General features: G+C 40.9%; 4 protein-coding genes across 9 annotated transcripts in view; 2 read left to right on the top strand and 2 right to left on the bottom strand.

The window, feature by feature from the left end:
• Positions 1–297: 297 nt before the first annotated feature.
• cox4i1 (cytochrome c oxidase subunit 4I1) lies at positions 298–9,552 on the bottom strand. Of its 2 annotated transcripts, none has more exons than XM_030048490.1 (5): positions 9,546–9,552; positions 1,548–1,624; positions 1,119–1,283; positions 796–927; positions 298–621 (listed from the first exon to the last, which is right to left on the bottom strand). In XM_030048490.1, the coding sequence occupies exons 2-5, from the start codon at positions 1,621–1,623 to the stop codon at positions 485–487; spliced, it is 510 nt and encodes a 169-aa protein (XP_029904350.1). In that variant the 5' UTR covers position 1,624; positions 9,546–9,552; the 3' UTR covers positions 298–484. The 2 variants fall into 2 exon arrangements, with proteins under 2 accessions (XP_029904350.1, XP_029904349.1); XM_030048489.1 differs by lacking the exon at positions 9,546–9,552 and adding an exon at positions 2,460–2,543.
• emc8 (ER membrane protein complex subunit 8) lies at positions 824–5,996 on the top strand. 2 transcript variants are annotated; one of them, XM_030048487.1, is made up of 6 exons: positions 824–952; positions 2,927–3,115; positions 3,220–3,296; positions 4,201–4,270; positions 4,371–4,465; positions 4,656–5,996. In XM_030048487.1, exons 2-6 carry the CDS (start codon positions 2,939–2,941, stop codon positions 4,813–4,815), a joined length of 579 nt encoding a protein of 192 aa, XP_029904347.1. In that variant the 5' UTR covers positions 824–952; positions 2,927–2,938; the 3' UTR covers positions 4,816–5,996. The 2 variants fall into 2 exon arrangements, with proteins under 2 accessions (XP_029904347.1, XP_029904346.1); XM_030048486.1 differs by lacking the exon at positions 824–952 and having other exon boundaries at positions 2,559–3,115.
• Positions 7,892–12,058, top strand: gins2 (GINS complex subunit 2). Its single transcript, XM_030048488.1, has 5 exons — positions 7,892–8,085; positions 8,364–8,478; positions 10,531–10,630; positions 10,746–10,872; positions 11,155–12,058. Exons 1-5 carry the CDS (start codon positions 7,996–7,998, stop codon positions 11,281–11,283), a joined length of 561 nt encoding a protein of 186 aa, XP_029904348.1. The 5' UTR covers positions 7,892–7,995; the 3' UTR covers positions 11,284–12,058.
• A 1,335-nt stretch (positions 12,059–13,393) lies between these two features.
• Positions 13,394–21,549, bottom strand: part of gse1b (Gse1 coiled-coil protein b) — a 141,986-nt gene continuing 133,830 nt past the window's right edge. For all 4 annotated transcript variants that reach the window (XM_030048483.1, XM_030048481.1, XM_030048482.1 and 1 more), the window contains exons 12-16: positions 21,166–21,279; positions 20,594–20,968; positions 18,014–18,364; positions 17,143–17,246; positions 13,394–15,758 (exon numbers count right to left, since the gene is read on the bottom strand). In XM_030048483.1, the coding sequence (XP_029904343.1) occupies positions 15,618–15,758; positions 17,143–17,246; positions 18,014–18,364; positions 20,594–20,968; positions 21,166–21,279 (1,085 nt within the window). In that variant the 3' untranslated portion in view covers positions 13,394–15,617. The remainder of the gene's footprint in view (positions 15,759–17,142; positions 17,247–18,013; positions 18,365–20,593; positions 20,969–21,165; positions 21,280–21,549) is intronic.

Genomic DNA, 21,549 nt, shown 5'->3' with positions numbered 1-21,549 from the left:
GTGTAATTAGTACACAAACAGCGAACCACTTGATGTTAAAGGGGGGGAGTTCTTGTGAAATCAAGCTCCTTTATTGTGGACTCACTCCCCCTACTTTTGCTGCCTCGTGCCTGATGTTTGAGGTCCCTACCCAATTAGGTTATACCTAAACACAAACAGTAAAAAAAATTATAGATAATATACTACATAGAATTTCATCATTGGGGTTCTGCTCCCTCACATTTCTGATCCATTTGTGTACAAATTATTCAGGATACAGTCTCAAAACTTAAAATAGAATAAGAATGAGAAGGGCCATAGGGTCAACATAAGAATTTTTATTTGTATTTCTATAATACACAATGACCGTAAGAGGAAGAGATCTTCCAAAACGCAAAGACTGAGGTAATGTGGACAACTGACAAATATAGCGATATTGGTATGTGTGTATCCTTGTGTTGGTCTGCTGTTATCTTCAAGTTTATGTCATGGTCCTGTAGGAGGTTTACTTTTTCCACTGCTTGTTCTCGTAGTCCCACTTGGCAGAGAAGCCCTCCACTGGGTTGATCCTCATGTCCAGCATCCTCTGCAGCTCCTTCTCTTTGTACTCGGCATCAAAAGTGTGGGGGACAGGTCCGTACACTGCAACGAGACAACAACACTGAGGTAAAGGCTTTTGTTTGATTTTTAACCCAACTATTAGTTTCATTCTCCTTTGGGAATCTTTTTTGGGAAGAGTCGTCGATCTTCTACAGATTGCACAAATATGACTCTCTCTCTGTTTATATCATTATCTATTTTCTGTGGAAGACATACCAAACTTCCTCTGCCAAAGAACAACCAGGCCAGTAAATCCGATAAAGAACAGCATCCCTCCAAACACGGATTTCCACTCTGAGCTTCCCTTGTTCATTTCAGCAAAGCTTTGCTTGAAGCTGATGCGGTACACTGTCCAGTGCGGGGGGAAAAAAAGGTAAGATGACAATAAGTAAAAACACAAATCTGAAACCATTTAGACATTACTAGCACTCATTCATTAACACATGCTGGTAACCCAATCACGAGTATAAATTCAGCCAACAGTGATGAGCAACACAAAAACAAGGGACAGTATTCAGTGAAGATGAGTGAAGTCCTACATGCAATCTTCTCCTCATTAGAAAGAGTAGCCCAGGAGCCCTTCTCCTTCTCCTTCAGGGACTTCTGCTCTGCACTCAAGTCCTGCACATAGCAGATGTCGGGGAGGGGGTTCTCCCGCCTGTCAAAGTAGGCAGGGAGAGTATAGTCTTCTACCTTGGCAACACCTGCAGGGGGGAGACACAACATAAGTCATTACAACCCAATGTCCAATATCACTACCATGTCAATGCATGCCAGTCACGACTGCTATATTACGATTTTCCAATGCCCTTTTGATCTCAAGTTGTATGCAGTTCTAATCACAATACTGACTGATCATACACACTGACGGCAAGTGTGTATGGATGATTAGGGCTACACAGGCGTTTCATTTTCCAAACTGCTAGCTTTACTTGGCAATAATCCAGAGCATGTGAAATACCACTTACCATGTCCTCCACGTACACACACTGACGTGGAAATGGCACGTTTGCCAACAAGGTTAAGAGCTCTGGTGGCCAGCATTCTGCAAAAAAAGGTTCACATTGACAAATCTAACTTTATAGGTAAGCACATTTGTTAACATATCCAAGATGATATGCAGGTATTAATATCCCAATCCCTCCCAACAAGTTAGTACCCGAGAAAATGAACCTAGACCGCCCGCAGGAGACCAGATTTGCAAAGCATGAAGAGAAAATGTCTGCATCAATGAGAAAGATGATTAATTCATGTTATTTCTCGGGAAAAACTCAAAGCGTAAGGCTTGTCACAAGCCTCCTACCCACAGCGTTGACTTGCATCTGTCAAACTCGGCAGATTTGTCGAAATTTTACATTAATAATAAAAAAAAGCATTACATGTAAGGTGTGCAGTTTCTATAAAATCGTGTATGACACTGATATGCCGGTGGATGGATCAATTTACTCTGTCACAACAAGCCGGCGCCGTGCCGCTAAGCTAACTGCAAGCACAAGGTCACAGCGCCCGGAGCAAAATCACCAGCGAAATGTTGCTTATTTATTCATGCAAAAACTTAACACTCAACACTGTGACTGCGAGTGAAGAAACATTTATAATACCACTCAACACAGCGCAGTCAGAAACGCAGTACGCACGACATTGGTGTCTTTTGCCTGCTGCTGTGAGCTAACTCGTTGCTAGCTAACGACAAGCCGGTAGTCCGTCCTGGTTTCTCCGCCTTTGCCAATGTCATTTCTTTACAGTCGCCATCTTCGGCTAAAATGTACGATACGGTTTAGACCGTTCACAACGTCTCTGTCGCCTTTCTCCTTTCATTCCCAATCACTGGAAACTGAGCTGTTTATGTGCGAAGATGCGGTAAATAAGAAAGAACCTACTGTGTCGGTCCTCCGTGCTCTTGTCCGCCTCTGCGCTAAAGGAAGTGTGACCGAGAGCGGAAATACGTAGTGGGGGAGTAATTCACGACACGACTTACTTTTTACGATACCTACAAACTGGTTTACGATACCACCGGTGCGGCAGAAACGAGTAGACAGATTAGCACAAGGTGGTTTTTGTAACACAGGTTGTTTTTTTCGTGCGTAAAAAGGTCTTTTTTTTGATGTTTTTGCTTTACATGAATCTTCTAGAAGGTGTAGCGTCAGCTGTATACTCTAGGAAAAAGGTGACAGCGGTGTTACATGTGTACTTTTCCTCGGGCATGGTCATATTCAGCTAACGCTAGCAAGCAGCAATACCTTTTTGCCCTGTTTTTGTAGCTAGTCAGCTGTAGCTGGCAGAGATCTGTCCGAGCATCAGTTCTGCCTACCTGACCGTAAACATGCCTATCATACTGACAACTCAGGCTTACTGCAAAATGCTTCTACATGCTGCAAAGTATCCCCACTGCGCCGTGAACGGACTGCTGGTGGCAGAGAAAGTGAAGGAGAAAAAGAAAGATAGCCACTCTGCCCCGATCCTGTGCGTGGACTGTGTCCCGCTTTTCCACGGTACGCTGGCTTTGGCACCAATGCTGGAAGTAGCTCTGACGCTGGTGAGTAGCTGTTTGATGGAGCCACAGTGTAATACACTTTATTAATGTGTTGCTCTGACGGGGACTTGACACCGTTTTGTTCTCCTCTCGTGACTCCTGCCCAGATCGATACCTGGTGTAAAGAAAACAGATATGTCATTGCTGGATATTATCAAGCCAATGAACGCACGAAGGACTTCAGGTAACACAGCCAGATGCAGCCTTCATCCTGATTGTCATTACAACCATAAGTGTTTACACAGGGGATAGGACAACGTGCTCATTTCCAGATTCAATACTATCATGATATTTGGGTGCTAATTTGATATGTGTTGCGGTCCGATATTATCTTTTATCACAATTTTCTTTCTTTCTTTCTTTTTTCTTTTTCTTTTCTTTTCTTTTCTTTTCTTTTTTTTTTTTTTTTTTTTGGGAATAATCCTGTAATTTATGGATGTAAAGTTCCATTAAGCTCCGATTATCCTAAAGGTCACAACAGGTCATTTTATACAGTGCTGTCAACTTTCAAAAATGCTCTCATTACAATGAAATGATAACATCATCACACATGAATCAAATTGGGCTCACTGAATCCACAAGAGTCTCAGCTTCCCAGTTATGCCAAATGTATGCAACTCCAGGACTGTTGAGGCTCCACTATAGAAATACATTATTTTAGAATAGGCAAAAATAATACATTTATACTGCAGGCAAAAATCTGCACGGTTTTTGCCCCAAACTGCATGGGAATTAACATAAGGCAGGCAGATCTGCAAAGGGGAAACCTGTGGGTGCACATAGAAATAATTTTCATTTAGATATCATGAGGTCAGAGTTCAAGGGACCCCTTTGAATATTTATTATCACTTAGCCCCCTTGCTGACAACATAGCATGGCATACTACAAAAGATTCCTTAGGTCGTCTAGTTTCATATGATACTAATATCTTTACTTTAAATTTATTCCATAATAAAAACAATAGTAAAAAAGAATCTCTATACTTAGTGAGTTTTTTTTTTTTTTTTTCCCACTCCTATGATTAACTATGTAAAAAGTCTTCTCAGCCCCACTCGAATATGAAATGTTTCTGCTCCTCTGTGCTACAGACCCAATCAAGTTGCTGAAAAAGTTGCTGCCAGGATTTCGGAGAACTTCAGTGAAGCTGCAATTGTGATGGTACTATTTAGTCATTTAGGCTTTTTGTCAAAGCTTTTCCACAATGGATGTGTCAGCTACTGAGCATTTTTGCTAATTTTTCTCCACTTTTTCCCCTCAGGTGGATAATAGCAGGTTGACGATGAGCTGTTTTGAGCCCATTGTGCTTATCTATGATCACCATGAGAACAAGTGGAAAAGCAGAGATGTTAATACGTAAGTGTGTTTATATGAAGACCTATCCTCCTGCTAGGCCAATATACTGTGATACCAACAATATAGACACACTGAGCACAGAGTTTAACATCAGCTCCAAGTATTATAATCATTAGAAGATGCGCTGTACTTTGTGTTGGACATTTTTTGGACGCTTATGCTCAATCTAAAGTTTTGGTCTGTCTTCCAGCGACTGTTTTGAGGACTGGCTTGAGGCACAGAAGATCACGTCTGCTTTGCTAGAGGGCCGTTCCTACGAGAACCTGATTGACTTCGACAATCACCTGGATGACCTGAGGAATGACTGGACCAACCCTGTGATCAACAAGTCCGTGTTGGATCTGTGCTAAGACTCTGGGTCGGGACTGTCCCGGACACAAAACAAAGATATTGCTGCCAATTCAGCATGCGTGTCGCTACTTTAAGTGTAGCACAGGATTACAAAGTGCTGAATACAACGTCTTTGTTCCAGTAAAAGGCTCTCATATTGACGAGAACTTGTGGAGCACTGATCAGTTTAGGCCAAAATCTCTCAAGGGCAAGCGCGATACATGCACTGTTGGCATATGTGTACTCCTCAGTAGATGATACTGAGATAATTAAGGCAATTCTGTCTCGGAATGCAACTTCTTTTTATTTTATTTTCTGCAATGGTTTGTGTTTGTTCTTAGTTGTGTGCATAAATTTTACTTCTAGAGAATTTAATCTATTTTTTCCCTCCATTTTTTTCAGGGCTACAAGCCATACAGAGATACTGTTATAAATTATTTAAAGACTTAGGTATTGATTGTGTTAATGAGATATGGTTAAGGAGATGTGTGAAATTCTTTAAGTCCTTAATAACATTGTTAGATCTTTGGACCCCCCCACAAACACACACACACACACACACACACAGACAGTATATAGTGCTGAAGTTGTACAATTTTGAACAGCTTAATACTTGTGAGCACAATTGGGCGTTCATAATACTTACTAAGATGGTCATTAAAATTTAGTCTTATCTGACTTTATGTCAAATGCCATCATAAGTTCTGCGGAGTTGCATCAGCAGTGAATTGGTGACTAACTCAAAGTTTTGGCTTATGTTATGATGATAATGCTAACATTTTTTTTTTTTTTCTGCAGTGGGCCTCCTTTTATTGTCACTGGTGCCACTTCAGAAAGTCACTGCTGATCATATGTTGGAGTTTTGGCTCATTTGTTTCTAGCTCTGGGAAATTTGTTCATGGAGGCACATTTAAGGAATCAGGGTCACAGGAGTATCTGAATTCTGTTTTGTTGTGGATGTTTGCTTTAAGAATTGGGCAATATATTTATTCTTGATTAATTAAATCATAATGACTAGATTCTGCTATTTGATAGGTAATAAATTGAGATGCTTTATATAAAGATACCGAAATAACTTTGTATTTGAGATTAGATTTAATCAGTGAGAGCTAATTAGTCAAAATCATTGTGAGAACTTTTTTTTTTTTTAATATAAAAAAATTGTATAAACTGAATGTATGATTAAAAAACAGTTTTGACAGTTCTGTCAAACTTGTTTAATGCCATTTAATGAATTAACTTGCTAAGTGTCTGATGCCACTGCCATGGTGACTGAGACTATGAGAAATAGAGGAAACAGCAGCGTCATACACCAGGTCATGACCTTTTCTGTTTTGTACATTTTGGTTGGATGAAAACTAAGTTTGGATGGTCGAGGCTGCTGTCAGGGCATTATCGCTGCACTTTAGCCAGGTGGACTGTGACAGGGCAGTGGGGTTAATGATACTGCTGTCTGCATACAAAAACAGGAAATGTGATATTGAAGATCACCTGAATGTTTTTTTTTTCCTCCCTTTGCCAAATCATGATGACATAAGAAAACACAAAAGAGCAAAACAACACTACTGTCAACCCCATGTTTTCTAACTAAGTCTTATAACCACACATCTCTGAATTTTTGGCCTGGGATTATGCCAATCCCACCCTAAATTATGATTATTGTTTGTAGCTAGATACATTGTTGATCCCTGCAAGGAAATGACTTCATCACACAGCAAAACAAGACCATGACATCAAACAAAATCACTAATAAAAATACAGTAAGAACAATACAACAATAACACAGCAGATCAAAATGTTAATCAACACAGGTGACTACACTAACATCAAAGGTATGACTAGATGCAAAAGTAAAGGATTTCGAGTTGTATAGGAAAATAAGTTGACCCTTGTTCCCGCACACTTGCATAATGTTTTGTCTTGGCTGGCCTCCAGGATCATCCTCATGGCTCTTCTCACATCACACCCCCACCTTCACGGATTTTGCTCTGACCTGCTTCATTCCCTTGAGAATTCAGACACTTTCCCTGCCCCTTTTTCCACATAAAAACCACACAATGATCACCTTAACCAACAGGCCTAAGATACTCTCTGGCAAAATATAAAAATGGGATCCATTCACTTTCTACGACAATTACGATTCTTCAGCATTCATTCAACATTAATATTCATTAAACACAGTCAGATAAACAGATTCAGTCTTAGTCTCTGATGTCTCTGATCACAGAATTATGTTGACAATTCATTTCCATGCCTTGATAGTCAAAAGGGAACCATATTCATTTTGAAATGGAGTGCTTACTGAAATATTACTAAGTAATTACTTCAGTAAGCCTGAAGCAAGGCGGGAGGTAGAGAACTCGTTGGATCTTAATTTAACTCTAATTGACTTGATTTCTTGTAAAAACACGGGGAAAGGCAATGAGCAACCCGGCGATACATGACCTGAAAATTTGCAAGAAGATTATTAAAATGTTATAAGAAATTAGCTTAAAAAAAAAAAGAAAATGCCGAAGCTTAACTCTGAAAATTGAGAAAAAAAACGAGAGGAATTGGAAAACTATCAAAACTATAGGAAAACGCACAGAAAGCTATATTTAACGCTATTTAAACATGAAAAAAAATGTTTATTTATACATGAAAAAAATGTTTATTTTTGGCTAAATTTTCGGGTCATTTTTTTGTAAGTTTCTACTAATTTCTAATTTTGGGTTAGTTATTAAGTTGCCCAAGAAGTCAAATGAATCTGCTCAGCTTTCGGAGAGGTTTACAGGCAGCTGCAGTGGCTGCCTCCTGGTTATCGCTTGGTAAATATCGCCACCAAGCGGCAGCGGGGTGTAACTGTCGGTGCTGTCATGTGATCTGCCTCCTTCCGCGCCACACAGAGAGGAAATAACAGGAGAGGATTCTTTCCTCACGGCATGTCTAGACTCGTGGCACCAGTTTAAAGTTTATTTACCTGGGGGAAAAAAATAATAATAAATGGTGAACTTACTTGTACAGAAAATGGGTTAAATAAGTTTAGGGCGCACAAAGCAGCCTCCGTCATGCCCATTGTTCATAACGGAGCTGTCACTTCCTGTGTTTTCTTTGCAGTTTCCGGCAACTCGTACAGCGCGGGAACATTTATCAGCTCCACTGTAGGCGTCCCGGCGCTCACACACAGTTTCTGTAAACAAAATAATCCCGCGGTACAAACTATGGACCCCTCGGAGGTAGAGTTCCTCGCCGAGAAAGAGATGGTGAAGATCATACCAAACTTCAGTCTCGACAAGATTTATTTGATCGGGGTGAGTCTCGCCACGGCGGATTAAAAACCAAAGAGTTGACAGGCTCACATTGTCAGTGAGCTAACTTAGCTTAGGTCAAAATCACCAGAAACAAAGGCTAAGTCAATAGTTTGTTCAATCTACACATGTTATTTTGCTCACTGTGGCTCAGTGTTAGAGTAAGCCGCATCACTGACAGTAAACACAACTTTATGATGTGGCTAAAGATGAAGGCCAAGTGCTGCTGTGTCTTGCTGAGGTGCGTTGTACCTTCAAATTGTTTTTCTTTTTGTTGTAAGGGCGACCTTGGTCCCTTCAACCCCGGACTGCCTGTGGATGTCCCTGTGTGGCTGGCTCTCAACCTGAAACAGAGACAGAAATGTAGGATTGTGCCTCCTGAGTGGATGGATGTCGGTAAGGAGGACAAAGCATTTAAACATTTTGTGTGGGTGAATGAAACTTTGTCAAAGTGATCTGTGAAAAACCAGCCAAGTAGCTTAGTAAGGCGTTGGGCCACCACAAGCCACCAGGATATAGATTGTCCAAGTGTCTGGAGGGATGGAGCACCATGCTTTCAAAAGGTAGTCCCTCATTTGCTGTTTTACCTGTCTGTCTCACTTATTGGTCAAAAATTGCTTGAGATCCGGTCCTTGTGAAGGGCATAGCGTATGATTCACCACATTTTCATCCTCATCAAACCATTTAGTGAGCCCTCATGCCCTGTGGATGGGGGCACTGTCATCCTGGAAGAGACCACCTCCATCAGGATGCAAATGTATCATCATAGGAACTTTGTATTGATTTGCAGTTCCCTCAAAGGGGACAAGTTGGAGCTAAACCATCCCAGGAACATGCCACTGTAGAGGCCAAGCATTCACCACTGAACTCTTAAATGTGCATTTGTTGTCGTAATGAGGGGTTTATGCACTGCAGCCCTGCTATAATATCCCTCTCAATGTGCAGTATCTGTTAGGAGAATGGCGCTCCATCCCTCCAGTAGAGTTACAGAGAGGTGGAGAATTTATACCAGGAGGCATTGAAGCTGTTGTGGCAGCTTGTTAGGGGTCCACCACTTTACTAAAACACTTCATGGTAGTTTTTTCCTTTATTTTGTCATCTGTAGATATGTATGCTACTGAAATGAAAGTGAGTTATGGCCCAGGCTACTGCTAGTTTTCTAACTTAACAGGTGGTATTTAATAGCATTCACCTGGTGCCGCAGGTGTAAATCTGCTCCTGATTAGATGGCCAGATTGAAAAGCAGCTGATTGAGGGGCTTGAGCTTGACTTTTGTGAGGCCATTAGCCATCATCTTAATCTGTTATAAGCAATTTGATCAAATGATGTACAGTACTTCAAAGATGACATAGATGAACAAGTTTTCACATTTATACTATCACAGTTACAGGGCTTAATGTTCTCTGGCACCTAATCTGACTCACTGGATGCAGACTGTGGGTATAAACCTGCCACTGGGCGACTGTTTCAGTCTGCAGTCTCCTCCCCTTCTTCTAACACCGAAACAATTTTGCAAGGGCATCATAATGGGTTTAGCTCTGCCCATGACGATTGTGATTGTTTTAAAGAAGGAAAAAAAACCCCAAAAAACAAGTCAGAGCTTTTTTAAAAAAAATACTTAATTGAAATGTTTATTTCCTCCGTTACAGGCTGTTTTTCTTTTCTTTTCTTTCTTTTCAACTTTTAAGGGATTTTCCTTGCTATAAACCATGCATTTTTTTAACCCTTTGGCGCATAGCGGTCACTACAGTGGACAGCTGTTTAAAAGTCATTTTCTCCTAAATGCAATGGTTTCTATGGCGGAATTGCATATCAGCTGTTAGAATGCTCTCTGCTGCCCCCCCCCCCATTGAAGTTTATGCAGAGACTGTTGCTTTCTTTCTTTCTTTCTTGTTGCTGAACACATTAATATTAGAATAATGACATGATAATACCAGTCCTGCCTCCTTAAAGAAGTATGGAGACTCACAAAAATGTTCATGCCCTAAGAAGAGTAAAAACACATAAGAAAAAAATTCTTGACTCAGGCTTTCATAGTTCATGCATCAAAGGGTTAAACTTCAAACTCAGTGCGTTGTTCCCCACAATGCTACCTCTCATGGTACTGGGCACTTTATAACTAAATAGGGCCCTTCTGTTAAAACACAGTCCCTGGCATGCTTTTCATAATGCGTTTTCTGTGACACATTGCCTTGAGAACGAATAATAGTACAAACAATCTTAATGGTGCAATTCAAGAGAAAAAGCATGACATTTTTTTCAGAGCTGTAAGGTGCTTTTAAACTATTTTGACTATCCTTGAAATCCTTTAACAGCTTGACGACTCCAGTAATGGCTACCTCAACCAGTTGACAGATTTCAGAGATGTTGATATATATGCTAAACTCCTGGAGCTGGCCATTTAGTGTTAAATTATTTTTTCTGACTGCTTTTCTCCAACGTGGGCAGAGAAACTGGAGGAGATCCGCGAGCTTGAGAGGAAAGAGGACGCTTTTACGCCTGTTCCTAGTCCCTACTATATGGAGTTAACCAAACTGCTGCTAAACCAGTGAGTGACATAAGACAATATGAAACTTCACTAATATCTGTGAGGAAATTGCAGCCAGATTCCTTGTGCTTGTGGGATGCTCTTCCCTGATGTGAAGGTTTGTGTGTTTGCGCAGTGCATCCGACAACATTCCTAAGGCAGATGAGATCCGGACGCTGGTGAAAGACATCTGGGACACGCGGATCGCCAAACTCCGCCTTTCTGCTGACAGCTTCATCAGCCAGCAGGAGGCTCATGCCAAGGTAATCGGCTATCATGAATTCTCACTGTGTCAAGACAATTTTAGATAATTGTTGCCAATTAAGTGAGATAATTGTAATCGCATCTTTCAAACATGTTAATTTATTTACCCACCGTTTCACCTACCTGTCATCTAGTCCTGCTGCTTTCAGCTTAACTGTAACTGAAGGGAGATATAAATACATGCCAGAATAGCAATCATGAAAGATACCTGATAGTTTTCCAATTGATTTTTTCAAGCAAGCATACGTGGCACCTGACCCGTCGTCTCTTTTGTCCTGTAGCTGGACAACTTGACGCTGATGGAGATTAACACCACACGTACGTTCCTTCTTGACTCTCTCAACTGTATGTACAAACTACGCTCCAATCTGCAGCCTGGCTCTAACAAGGGAAAAGCCCTGGACTATTGATCTGTGAGATGAAGGCGTGCTATGCCGGCGCGGGTCTCATCCCAACATGGACCCAGTGCTGTGAAGGCTTGGGTAAGAGCCTTTGACTGAGGCTTGTGGCTCAAAGCCCCCGCCTGCTGAACAGGACTTTGATTGTTGGAAAGACTTTTCACACAAATGGAGCTATCCACAATAATTTTGCGAATGCCAGAACTACTTTAATGACCAGAACTTCTCAGCCAATTAACGAACTGTATCTTTTCCAAGGAGAGAGATGCATAGTGTGAATATGTGCTTACTGAAAGCATATTGGCTTTGTACATAGGTGCGAATGGCAAGCTACATTTCACTTCATTTGGAATGCCAACTCTAGCTATAAACAGTCACATGTGTCAATACCTCTGAGACTAGCCAATACATATAAAAAGTATATGTGGGTGTGTATGTATGTATGTATGTAATGTAATGCAATGGCCTCTGATGTGCAACAGAAAATTAAACATAGTATATCATGTTTATCAGTTGGCATGTACACTGTTTAATATTAACTTCTCTGGTGTGCATACTATTCTTGGTGCAAGTCAGAAACAGAAACATACAGTGATCCTCTGCACAAAAACAACTTTGAAGTATGTAAGCAGAAATGTGATGAACAACCTTAAATTTGAATGATTTAATTCTTGTGTTATGGTTGTATTTGCATCTGAATATTTCAGAGTTTCCTGCATGAATGTACTACACACTTGTGATGTATGGATCGATCTGATTAAATGGAAAATTAACAATTGTGGTTTAAGATGCATACCATGTTGCTATGTGTGGATATTTGACATTTTAGATAAGCAATGTTGTATTGTTGGTTGGCGTTATGGTGCTTAAGATATTAACATGGATTTAGTATCATTTTTTTTTAAAACAAATACTTAAAATTATTTGATAACTACTGGACAAGGACTGAGAAGGACAAAAACCAAAAAGTCCACACACTGTATTACTGCCATTTCCATCTAAACATTAGCAGTAATTGGTAAATGAATGGCCAAATGGGAGCAGTACAATGTGGGTATTATTCTTAATACTGACATCATCATTATTTGGTTATTTTTCATTACTTTTGTTCAACACTCATAAATTCACAGATTGAATTGTGGAGCTCTGGACCACAAGGAAGGGTCCCTCAGTTGGGAAACAATGTTTTGCTGTGCATGTCTGGTGACTGTACAGCAGCATTGTTCACAATGTTATACTCCTCCTGGCTAATGATTTCTAAATGTGTGTATTGACCAGTTTCAATGTTTTTTGGTCCCATTTTAATACAGTTAACAACATTAGAAACAAGAGGACAGGAAGATTGCCGGCCTGCCACCACCCAAAAACAGACAAGTTGATGTTTAACATTTTTGAAATATTTTATTTTCTTTTTTGTCTGAAATCACAGCCATATATTCATAAATACCTAATTACTACATTCAACAAAGAATATATTACATTACAATGAATTCAAACAAGTACATTTTAAAAACAAGATTTCACAGCATCTAGACATCCTCCACTGAGTAAGGGGGCTATTGCGTGGGTTGGAGACAGAGGGCAGGGAGGCGGGTCAGGGGCCGTACTGTACTGCACCTCCTTCCCTCGCTCATTGGCAGCTAACCTCAGCACAGGTGCTCCCTTGCAAACTGATAGGCTGCGCTCTTGGCTCTGCTCTGTTCTGTTAAAAACGACCGGCTGTACTTATTAATATCCCTCTGATCTGAAAAGGTGTGGTCTAAGGTGGGGCCTCATTTGATGAAAGGTCACATAATTAGATTAAATTAGATTTAAAAGGTGTGTTAGTAAAAATGAACGTCATCATTCTGTCAGCTTTTGTGCACATCTGAAAGAGGTGTGAGTGGAACGTGACAGACGTCCCACTGTGTTTTGCACACTATAAGACTTCAGCACATTAAACGGAAGGCCTAGATCACGGAGGATGCTTCTCATTTGGGGAACTGCATCTTATTTATGTGCTCTCAAACTCTTGAGGCACTTGTTATTAAAATATGGAGGGTTGTGCTTCATTTTCATAAATAGGCTTTGAATAATGATGTGGGTTTGGATGAAATCTGAGCTTTTTTTTCTTCTTTTTTTAAATAAATTAGGCTCCAAACATACCTACATTCCTCACTCCATTCCACCACCGTAACTTCTGTGGTGGGGATAGACCCCCCTTAACCCAAACCAAAGACTTGTACACCTAGTATGCTGTCTCTGACGTTTTCCAATCACACAGTCAAGCACAAGGCTGGGGCAACGTGAGTGCAACTCTGTTACAGTGTAGAGTTTCAGCGTGAAACCCATGACTGAAACTCGGACCACTCAGACAGACAGGGCAGAGCTGACAGGGGATGAGGGTGAGACAGACAGGACAAGTGAGAAGACTTGAAGGGGCCTAGACAGGGTCATGGCAGGGTAAAGGCAAATGCTGCTTTTATAACATCCTAGAAATGCCCTGTTGAGGACAATTTTCACCATTATTTCCATTTCCAGTAATTTACTGGATGATGTTGGCAAACTAAGACCTCTCACTGACTTTAAATAATGAAGGTCCTCAGATAGGGAAATGCAGGAAATTCTGTTTTCCACAAAACTGACATCAAAGTAAATGGGATCACAATTATTGAACAATGAAAAATGGCCATTCAGACTCAAATGTTGGCTACCTAATTGCAACTCATTTTAAAACAAAGAATCCAAAATGGTCTTATGTGACTTTTTTATTACTATTTTGGCACTGTTTTCCTTTATGGCTGCTGATAAGGGCTGTGACCTTGTAAGGCGTAATATTATGCAAACTGTCATTGTTTGGTACTAAGTCCAATGCTGTATAATGTTACATAGAGCAAAGTAAAGGTCCAGTGGTAGGATAAGGTCCATAAAGAATGGGACTGCCTGGCTGTCAGTCCATCAGCTGGCTGCTTAAGAGACTCTGTGCATGTCTATTGGGCAGGGCTCCTTTCACGTTAGTTTAAGATGCAAAACAGTCAAGTATTAGGCAACTTTATCAAACTGATGTCCACCTCAGGTAACAAGTGACTCAAAGCAAATGATGCCAATGTGGCTGTCAATTGGTTTTCTGTATGAGCACATGACAAGCTAACTAGTCAAACCAGGAGCAGTGACACATGCTGTTATTAAACAAGAGGAACAATACCTGACCAGAGGTGTTGATATGGGCATTAAAACAGAGGCACATGGTGCTGGGGGAGGAGGAGGGGGGGTTATGAGAGTAAAGGGGCAGGAGCCATGTCTCAGGACCTCTAAGTAAGCTTTGCTAAGCTCAGAGGCTGTATGAGTGGGGCTGTGGCTGGGTCTCAGCTGCGTGGAGGGCCAGAGAAGAGTCGAGGAGTATAACTTGTTTTCTCCCTCTCTCTGATACATGCCTCAAGATGAGCTGTTCTGGCCAGCAGCAGTACAAACACTAAAAGCAAGGCTTTCTTTTCCCACCCAAAAAAGCATTAACATATAAAAATGGCAGGCTTTTTTTTCTTTTAAAAGAACAATGATTAAAGTAATAAAAACATACAAAATTCTTTTTAGTCTTCATATTATATACAATACAAGGCTGAAGCACCTTTTAAAATTCTTATTCTCAAATTTTCTATTTCGAAATAAAACATTTCCTTTATTCTTTCCAAAAAATGTGCATTTTCTAAGTTCTTCCCTAATTTGAACAGTTCTTTGTTGTAACACAGTACCACCAGGTAGTTCTTCAGCTTCTCTTCTTAAGTGCATTTCCAGTTCAAAAGCTCATGTGGCCGTCATGGTAAGGTCAGTCAAACTGGCCAGAGGCATGGGCGCTCGTTTGGAGATGTGGAGTGTTTAAGTCCCTTGACCACACCCCTCCTGGGGGAGCAGCGCCCTCATTGGCAGGATTGTCTGTGTGGCTGTGGCTGTGAAGGGTGCAGGGACTGAATATGAAAGTAGCTGGGACTGAATTACACATACTTTAGTAATTTGTCTGTGTGTGTGTGTGTGTGTGTTTGTGTGTGTTGATCTTCAGGTACTCCTGCCCAGTACTTTCACTGATCCCAGTGTTGGCTGGGTTGGCAGACAATAGTGGCTCATGACACAATCCCCAACTGGTGACAATCCAAAGACAGCCTGTCCTTCACTGTATGGTCCTCTCTCCCATGCATGCATCCATCATCCAGCTATCTATTCATTCATTCATTCATTGTTTCATTCATTCATTCATCTATCTGGCCAGCCATGTTCTCTTCCATGGCGCCAGGTGGACCAAAAATAAACTCTGGGTGTCAGTCTGAAAGGGGAGGTGGCCAGGGCCTGGGGGCCGTCGAGTCAGCAGGGCGGGGTCACCTGGGAGGGTAGCCCTTGTAATGGCCACCTCTAGGCCAGTGTGTCTGTGGCAGCGTCAAGCACTTCCTGAAGTGCTCCAGCTCTGCTTGCAGCTTCTCCCTTTCCACCGCCAGCTTCTGTCTCTGGGACATCAGCTCCTAGACAAGGAGAGGAGCAGAGAGGGGGGACATAAACGCTCCAAAAATCACACTGGTTTCAACAACAAGGAGTGACAGGAAAAGGCAGACATACTGTAATACAGGGGGTTGACAAAATAACAGACTAAATCAATACATGAGTATCTACCCTATAAGAACAGCACCACCATCTGCCTTTAGAAGAGCTTCAAGGGGAGTCCACAGAAGGCACTTGACTTCATTTTTATGAAACCTCTCCTCAATTTGTCTGCTGCTTTTACAGGGCAGTGTTACATCAGAATATGGGGACAACACAAAGAAAATGTGTTTGCAGCATAGGCTGCACCTGGTACTGGAAAATGGCCTCATGTTCCTTGCTTGCAGAGCAATCATTAGATCTTATCACCCCCATGAGATTGCTACCCCTTCATTTACAGATGTATCACCATTTTACAGTGAGGAAGACACTGTTAGATGAATTTACTCTTTGGCTGTGACCAAATCTAAACATATCAGGATGTAGGGAAGAATGAAAGATGGCTCCTCAGACTGTATTTTTCCATCACTCAGATATTCATGAATATCATCAGGTCATACATGCTTGTGTTCGCTTAGGCTACAAATGATTCCCATGGGCAGCTCAGCTATAAACACCAGCTTTTTCAAGGTCAAAATGCACATATGTATTTTGTTACGACTGACAAAGATGCATCGATTAGATTCCAGTTATTTTTGCAGCTGTTTTTATAGTCCGTAGCTATCCTTTCAAGTGTCCATTAACTACTGTGGGAGCTTTGACTTACGACCACTGCTCTTCTTTCCTGATGGTAGTTTGTGTTTGTCATTTATTGTTGTGGTTATTCAAGCCAGTTCCTCTTTACATATAAAAAATACATTGGTTTTGTGACCAATACACCTGGCAATCAGGCGCTGAACATTTGACTTGTTTGAAACTGTGCTAGTTGTCTTGTGTTGCTTTGAAAACTCGCATAGTGAGGCACCTCTTTTAGACATGACATGCTGCTAATTGCCAGTCAGTTTAATATAACTTGCCTGTGTAGCTGCCTTTATAATCATGATTAATTTACTTCACTCAGCTCATTTTCATGTGGTATTTCTGTTATTTTCTCCACCCCCTTAGCATGCATACATAATATGTAGGACAGGATAAGGAATGCATGTGGGAGATAAAAGAGAAATGTGTAGATGCTAGATATTCAAGGCATTTACTACGGCATTGAGATGACAATGGTAAAGCCTATTAGAGAGAGAAGCTGCTGAAATCACACAGTCACCCAGAGACAGTTACGTTATGAAAGACTGAGACAAAGAAGGAAACAGAAAGCAGGTGTTCACATGCCTTCACAGGCACACAAGCAGCTGCATGTGGAGGAGTGTGTCTTACCCCCATGCTATGAGACAGCTGCTCGGCAGTCAGACTGAGGTTGTAGTTCTGCGCCTCTAGCCTTCGACATTGGCTCTGCAACACTTGTCGCTCCAAACTTTGCTCTGAAAAAACACCACAAAACGAAAGAAAATGGTGAAGGGAGAAAGAAGCGAGTTAGGGGTTAGAGAACAGAAACTGAGCCTGGGGGGAATTTACCTATGACCTCTTTGATGCATCTGGACCGTGTGCTTCCTAAACAGCAGATGATAGAAAACTGTTCTGCCATGGATGCCATGGAAGACTAGCACACAGCTGCACTCAATTCACTAGACAGTGCTTACAAATAAAAAGCGGGGATTGATTTAATGCCTGCTTGATTAATTTTGATCAGAATACTAATACAGGCTCTGGTAACCTATACTGTTGCTTTAGACTGAATGCTGAGGCATAGTGAGGTTGGTAAAGGTGGAAATCACTCTCTAGTGATGGAAGAATGCTACAGCAACTAACAAAATTAGTCTATGTTCATGTATATTTAGTCTGACCACCAAAACATGTAATCTTACACAGTATAAACAATATACCACAGCTTTTACAACAACCTTTTCTCTCTTTTTGCTCCTAAAGGATTAACATTGTTTTCAGTGATTGGATATCTATACATTTCTGAATTTGAAAAAAATGGGATATAAATAGGTTTCACAGACATAGGTGTTATGAGATTTACTGAGTAGATAATGAACCATAACAATTCCCCCAGACTTAAAAAAAAAAAAAGTGAAAAACTAAAATTTGAGGGCTCTGATTTTCTAATGACAGCAAACATGTCATAACAAAGCAGCGATATATATCACATGTGACAAACTGTATGTTTAAGGATGCTGCTTACCTTCAATATAATCCTGATAGGCTTCAAATATAGATTCGATCCCCTGCCATTTGGATGCAGGAGCCTCCTCCTCCTCCTCATCCTCTTCCTCCTCCGAGTCCTCTGGACCAGACAGGTCGTCCTTCGTCCCTGGGGCGTCCCGGTGTGCGGGTAGAGAGAAGTGCTGCCCATTGGGTTGGGGGTGAGAGTGTGAGAGCGAATGGGAAAGCGAGTGTGCGTGTGAGTGAGGCTGTGAGTGAGGCTGTGTGTGAGACTGCGATGGCCGGCCGGGCGCGCTCTGAAGCTCTGGAATGTTGTAGTGAACCGAGGAGTCCTGGAGGTGGGAGGACTCCGACATGCCAGCGGCTCCACCTGAGGACAAAGGTAAGGACAGTTGTCATTTTCAACCCCTTTTTTCCCCAAATCTTTTTTATTTTAACAACAGCCAGCACCATTAAGTGAACAAAGAAACGCAACAGTACACTGCATCTCCCTGCCACACCACTCCCCATTAAAAAAAGAAACTAAGACAAAAAACATACATACATGAGTAAAAAAGGTAATGATACATTTACAGCTCATGAAAATATACTTGCATGTACATTAACCTGTATACACTCAAAAAATCATGTATAAAAATAAACAAACAAATAAAACAGCATGCACAAAAAACACTGATGGAGTCTTGTTACTGAATACCTCTGGAAAATGTTTCAAAGTTGGGAAATAATGGGAGCCAAAGATCTTGAAAAATGTGCCCTCTGTAATGTTTTCCCTAAGTTCATTTCTTTAAGGGTGAGAATTCTGAAATTTGGCCAAGAAACATCTTAAAAGTTGGAGGGAACTCATTTTTCCAAAATAAAAAAAATGCATTACTTGGCAAAGTATTACATAGTGATTAATAGTCATGACAGTTATAGTCTTCTTTAGTTTTACATCTTGGACACTTTGGTGAATTCTCTCGAAATTGTATGCATCTTTAATGGAGTTAGTTAAAGTCTATACTGGGGTCTATAAGGGGATCACTATTTTCCTCTGTGTACTTTTTGATCCACATTCACACTTTTATTTTAAATTCTTAGGACATATCAAATTTATATCATTTAGCGGTAAAATTTTCCCTGTAGAACTGAATAGTCAAATAAAGTTTGGCATGATCTGAAAGAATAATTGATTTTATTCCTGCATCTTTTATCATGTGTGTATATTTAGAGTGAATTAACAATAATCTATTCTTGAATATGAATTGTGGACATCTGAGGAAAAAAAGCATAATCTTTGACACTGTGCCGTCTTTAAAGTTAAGTAAAAAATTTAAATGTTATGAGTTAATTGGCAAGTGAGAACTATGTAGGCATTTACATAGTATGTGTTTAATATTTACCGTCTATATGGATCTTTGTATTCTGATTTAGGTTCACATCTCTGTCACGTTTCAGTTTTACAAACACAAGCAAAAACCAAAAGAACAATCAAGACTTAAATAAAATACTAGAAAAGTCAAGCCTTATGTGTTTTCTTTTGAATGCAAAAGTCTGTCTAGCTTTGCACCAGAGTACGCCCTCCAAGGACAGTACAGACACCTTGATTTAGTTCACGCCAAACATCAGTGAGGCCACATTCGCCACATAAACTTTTAAGGATCTTTGAGGATTTGGAAGTATGGTCTGATTAGATTTATCTAAAGTGGGGTTCAATGTGAAATCAAAGTCTCCACCTATCACTCCAGATGCTTTACATTTTCATTAAAGAGCAGCACCATGTCAGACTTAAATGTTGGGGCATAAACATTTAGAAAAGTAGCTAACTGGTGTTCCATAAATAGAGCCTGAAATAAGAACTAACCTACCATTTATGTTTGTAATTAATTCATCTAATTTAAATGGAAGAGTTTTGTTAATCAAAACAGTTGAACCTCTGCTATGGGTTTCGTGGGAGAAATAAACCTGTCCCACGCGGTCTCTTTTTAGTTTTTCATCTTTGTTATCTGAAAGACATGTTTCTTGTAAGAAAGCAATGCTGTCTTTGTCTTTTTTAAGAGTAGATAGTATCTTTTTCCTTTTAACAGGGTTTCCCAAACCTTTAATATTCCACAAGATTATTTTCATCTCATACTGATGTGCCTTTGAATGTGTACAGTTGGCCCAACCAGATAACTGTCACTGCCTTTATTAGAAAACAGGTAAACCGAAAAAAACTAACAAACAAACCAAAAAACAACAGAAAAGGAAAAAGGACACATACAATAGATGAACCCACCCAAGTCGTGGCTTAATACCCCTGACAATTCATCTGCCTTATACATGGTAGGCCAGAGAAAAGTAACAAAGAAAGCAAGGATAAGAATAAATCAAGTCCTCCTTGTGTGTTGTCAACTTGGAGCTTCTGTCCTTAGTGCACTCAGTTTGAAAAGACAAAATGATTTACCCCCCAAAAAGAAAAAAAAAAGAAAAGAAAATTTGTTCCTATGATAGTAAACTAAAGCTTCATCCAGTCTTTTATTAGTTGCAAGGAATTATGTTACATTAGACTTTCAACCCCTTGATCAGTGATTAGATTATTATAAAATTAGTAAACACTACTGCTCGCTGACATGCCTACCTTTGTGTTTCTGCAGGGCCTTCTGCGTGGACTGAAGCACGGATTCGTGGAACTGCTGGGCAAATTCTTCAGGTGTGAAGCTGTCCCAGGGTTTGGTGCGTCCATTGAGGCTGGGGAGACCCTCTTTGGGCTGCAAGGGGAGTGGGGGCCGCAAGCTATTCAGCAGGCTGGAGCTCCTCTTTGAGATCAGTCCCTCACTGTGGCCCCGGGCCTTGTCTGGATAGACAGATGGAGGAGGGGGTTCCTTTGGTCTTAATGTTTCGCCGAGGGGTTTGGGGTGCCCGTTGGGAGAAGCTGGGTGGTGTAAGGAGGGGCTATGCGGTCTGACGCTGAGCTGGTCTTCTGATTCGGCGGGCGGTTGAGCAGAGGCAAGATCTGTGATCGCGTGAGCATGTGTTAGTCAAGACCAAGTCAAGATCCGCATTACTACACACAGCATGCTGCGATTAGAAACCACAATGCTACTGTCAATGTAGCTCTCATTAAGATACAGTATATTAAACAGATGAATGAACACCACTCTAACCTATACTTAAGGGAGCATAAAGTTTGTATGTGTGCACGCATCTTACCGGAGGTCTGTGCTGGAGGGCTCTTACACAGAGGATGAGGGGCATGTCTGATGGTATCCAAGGTTACACTCTTTTCTTTAATGGCCTGAAGCAGCTCCACCACCCTTTCATTATCTGAGAGACAGAAAAAAAAAGCATACTTGCAAATCTCTGTACCCTTAGACCCGTCTGTATATGCCTAATTCACAATTCCTTAAGCAGTGCACTATCTCTCCTAAGCCAGACGCTGTTTGCGTAGAGTGAGTAATTGTGTGTGCGCAAGAAGGTTGAGTGCTCCCTGACAGCGTGGGAGGATGTGCGCTGCCATCTGTAGGCAGCACACAGTAAATCAAGAGGATTAGACTGCAATCACTTTAAGCCTACTACTGCCACTCCCAGTTCCTC

The sequence above is a fragment of the Myripristis murdjan genome, chromosome 3 (genome assembly GCF_902150065.1).
Source record: "Myripristis murdjan chromosome 3, fMyrMur1.1, whole genome shotgun sequence".
Taxonomy (NCBI): Eukaryota; Metazoa; Chordata; class Actinopteri; order Holocentriformes; family Holocentridae; genus Myripristis; species Myripristis murdjan.
This window is presented reverse-complemented; position numbering and strand designations above follow the sequence as displayed.

Excerpts from the sequence above, each read along its gene's own strand:
- cox4i1 (XM_030048490.1), bottom strand. The coding sequence starts at position 1,623 with ATGCTGGCCACCAGAGCTCTTAACCTTGTTGGCAAACGTGCCATTTCC. Across the intron at positions 1,284-1,547 it reads GTGTGTACGTGGAGGACATG|GTGTTGCCAAGGTAGAAGAC; the intron begins GTAAGTGGTATT and ends TCCCCCCTGCAG. Across the intron at positions 622-795 it reads TCTTTGGCAGAGGAAGTTTG|TGTACGGACCTGTCCCCCAC; the intron begins GTATGTCTTCCA and ends GTCTCGTTGCAG.
- emc8 (XM_030048486.1), top strand. The coding sequence starts at position 2,903 with ATGCCTATCATACTGACAACTCAGGCTTACTGCAAAATGCTTCTACAT. Across the intron at positions 3,297-4,200 it reads GAACGCACGAAGGACTTCAG|ACCCAATCAAGTTGCTGAAA; the intron begins GTAACACAGCCA and ends TCTGTGCTACAG. Across the intron at positions 4,271-4,370 it reads GTGAAGCTGCAATTGTGATG|GTGGATAATAGCAGGTTGAC; the intron begins GTACTATTTAGT and ends TTTTCCCCTCAG.
- gins2 (XM_030048488.1), top strand. The coding sequence starts at position 7,996 with ATGGACCCCTCGGAGGTAGAGTTCCTCGCCGAGAAAGAGATGGTGAAG. Across the intron at positions 8,086-8,363 it reads ACAAGATTTATTTGATCGGG|GGCGACCTTGGTCCCTTCAA; the intron begins GTGAGTCTCGCC and ends TTTTGTTGTAAG. Across the intron at positions 8,479-10,530 it reads TCCTGAGTGGATGGATGTCG|AGAAACTGGAGGAGATCCGC; the intron begins GTAAGGAGGACA and ends CAACGTGGGCAG.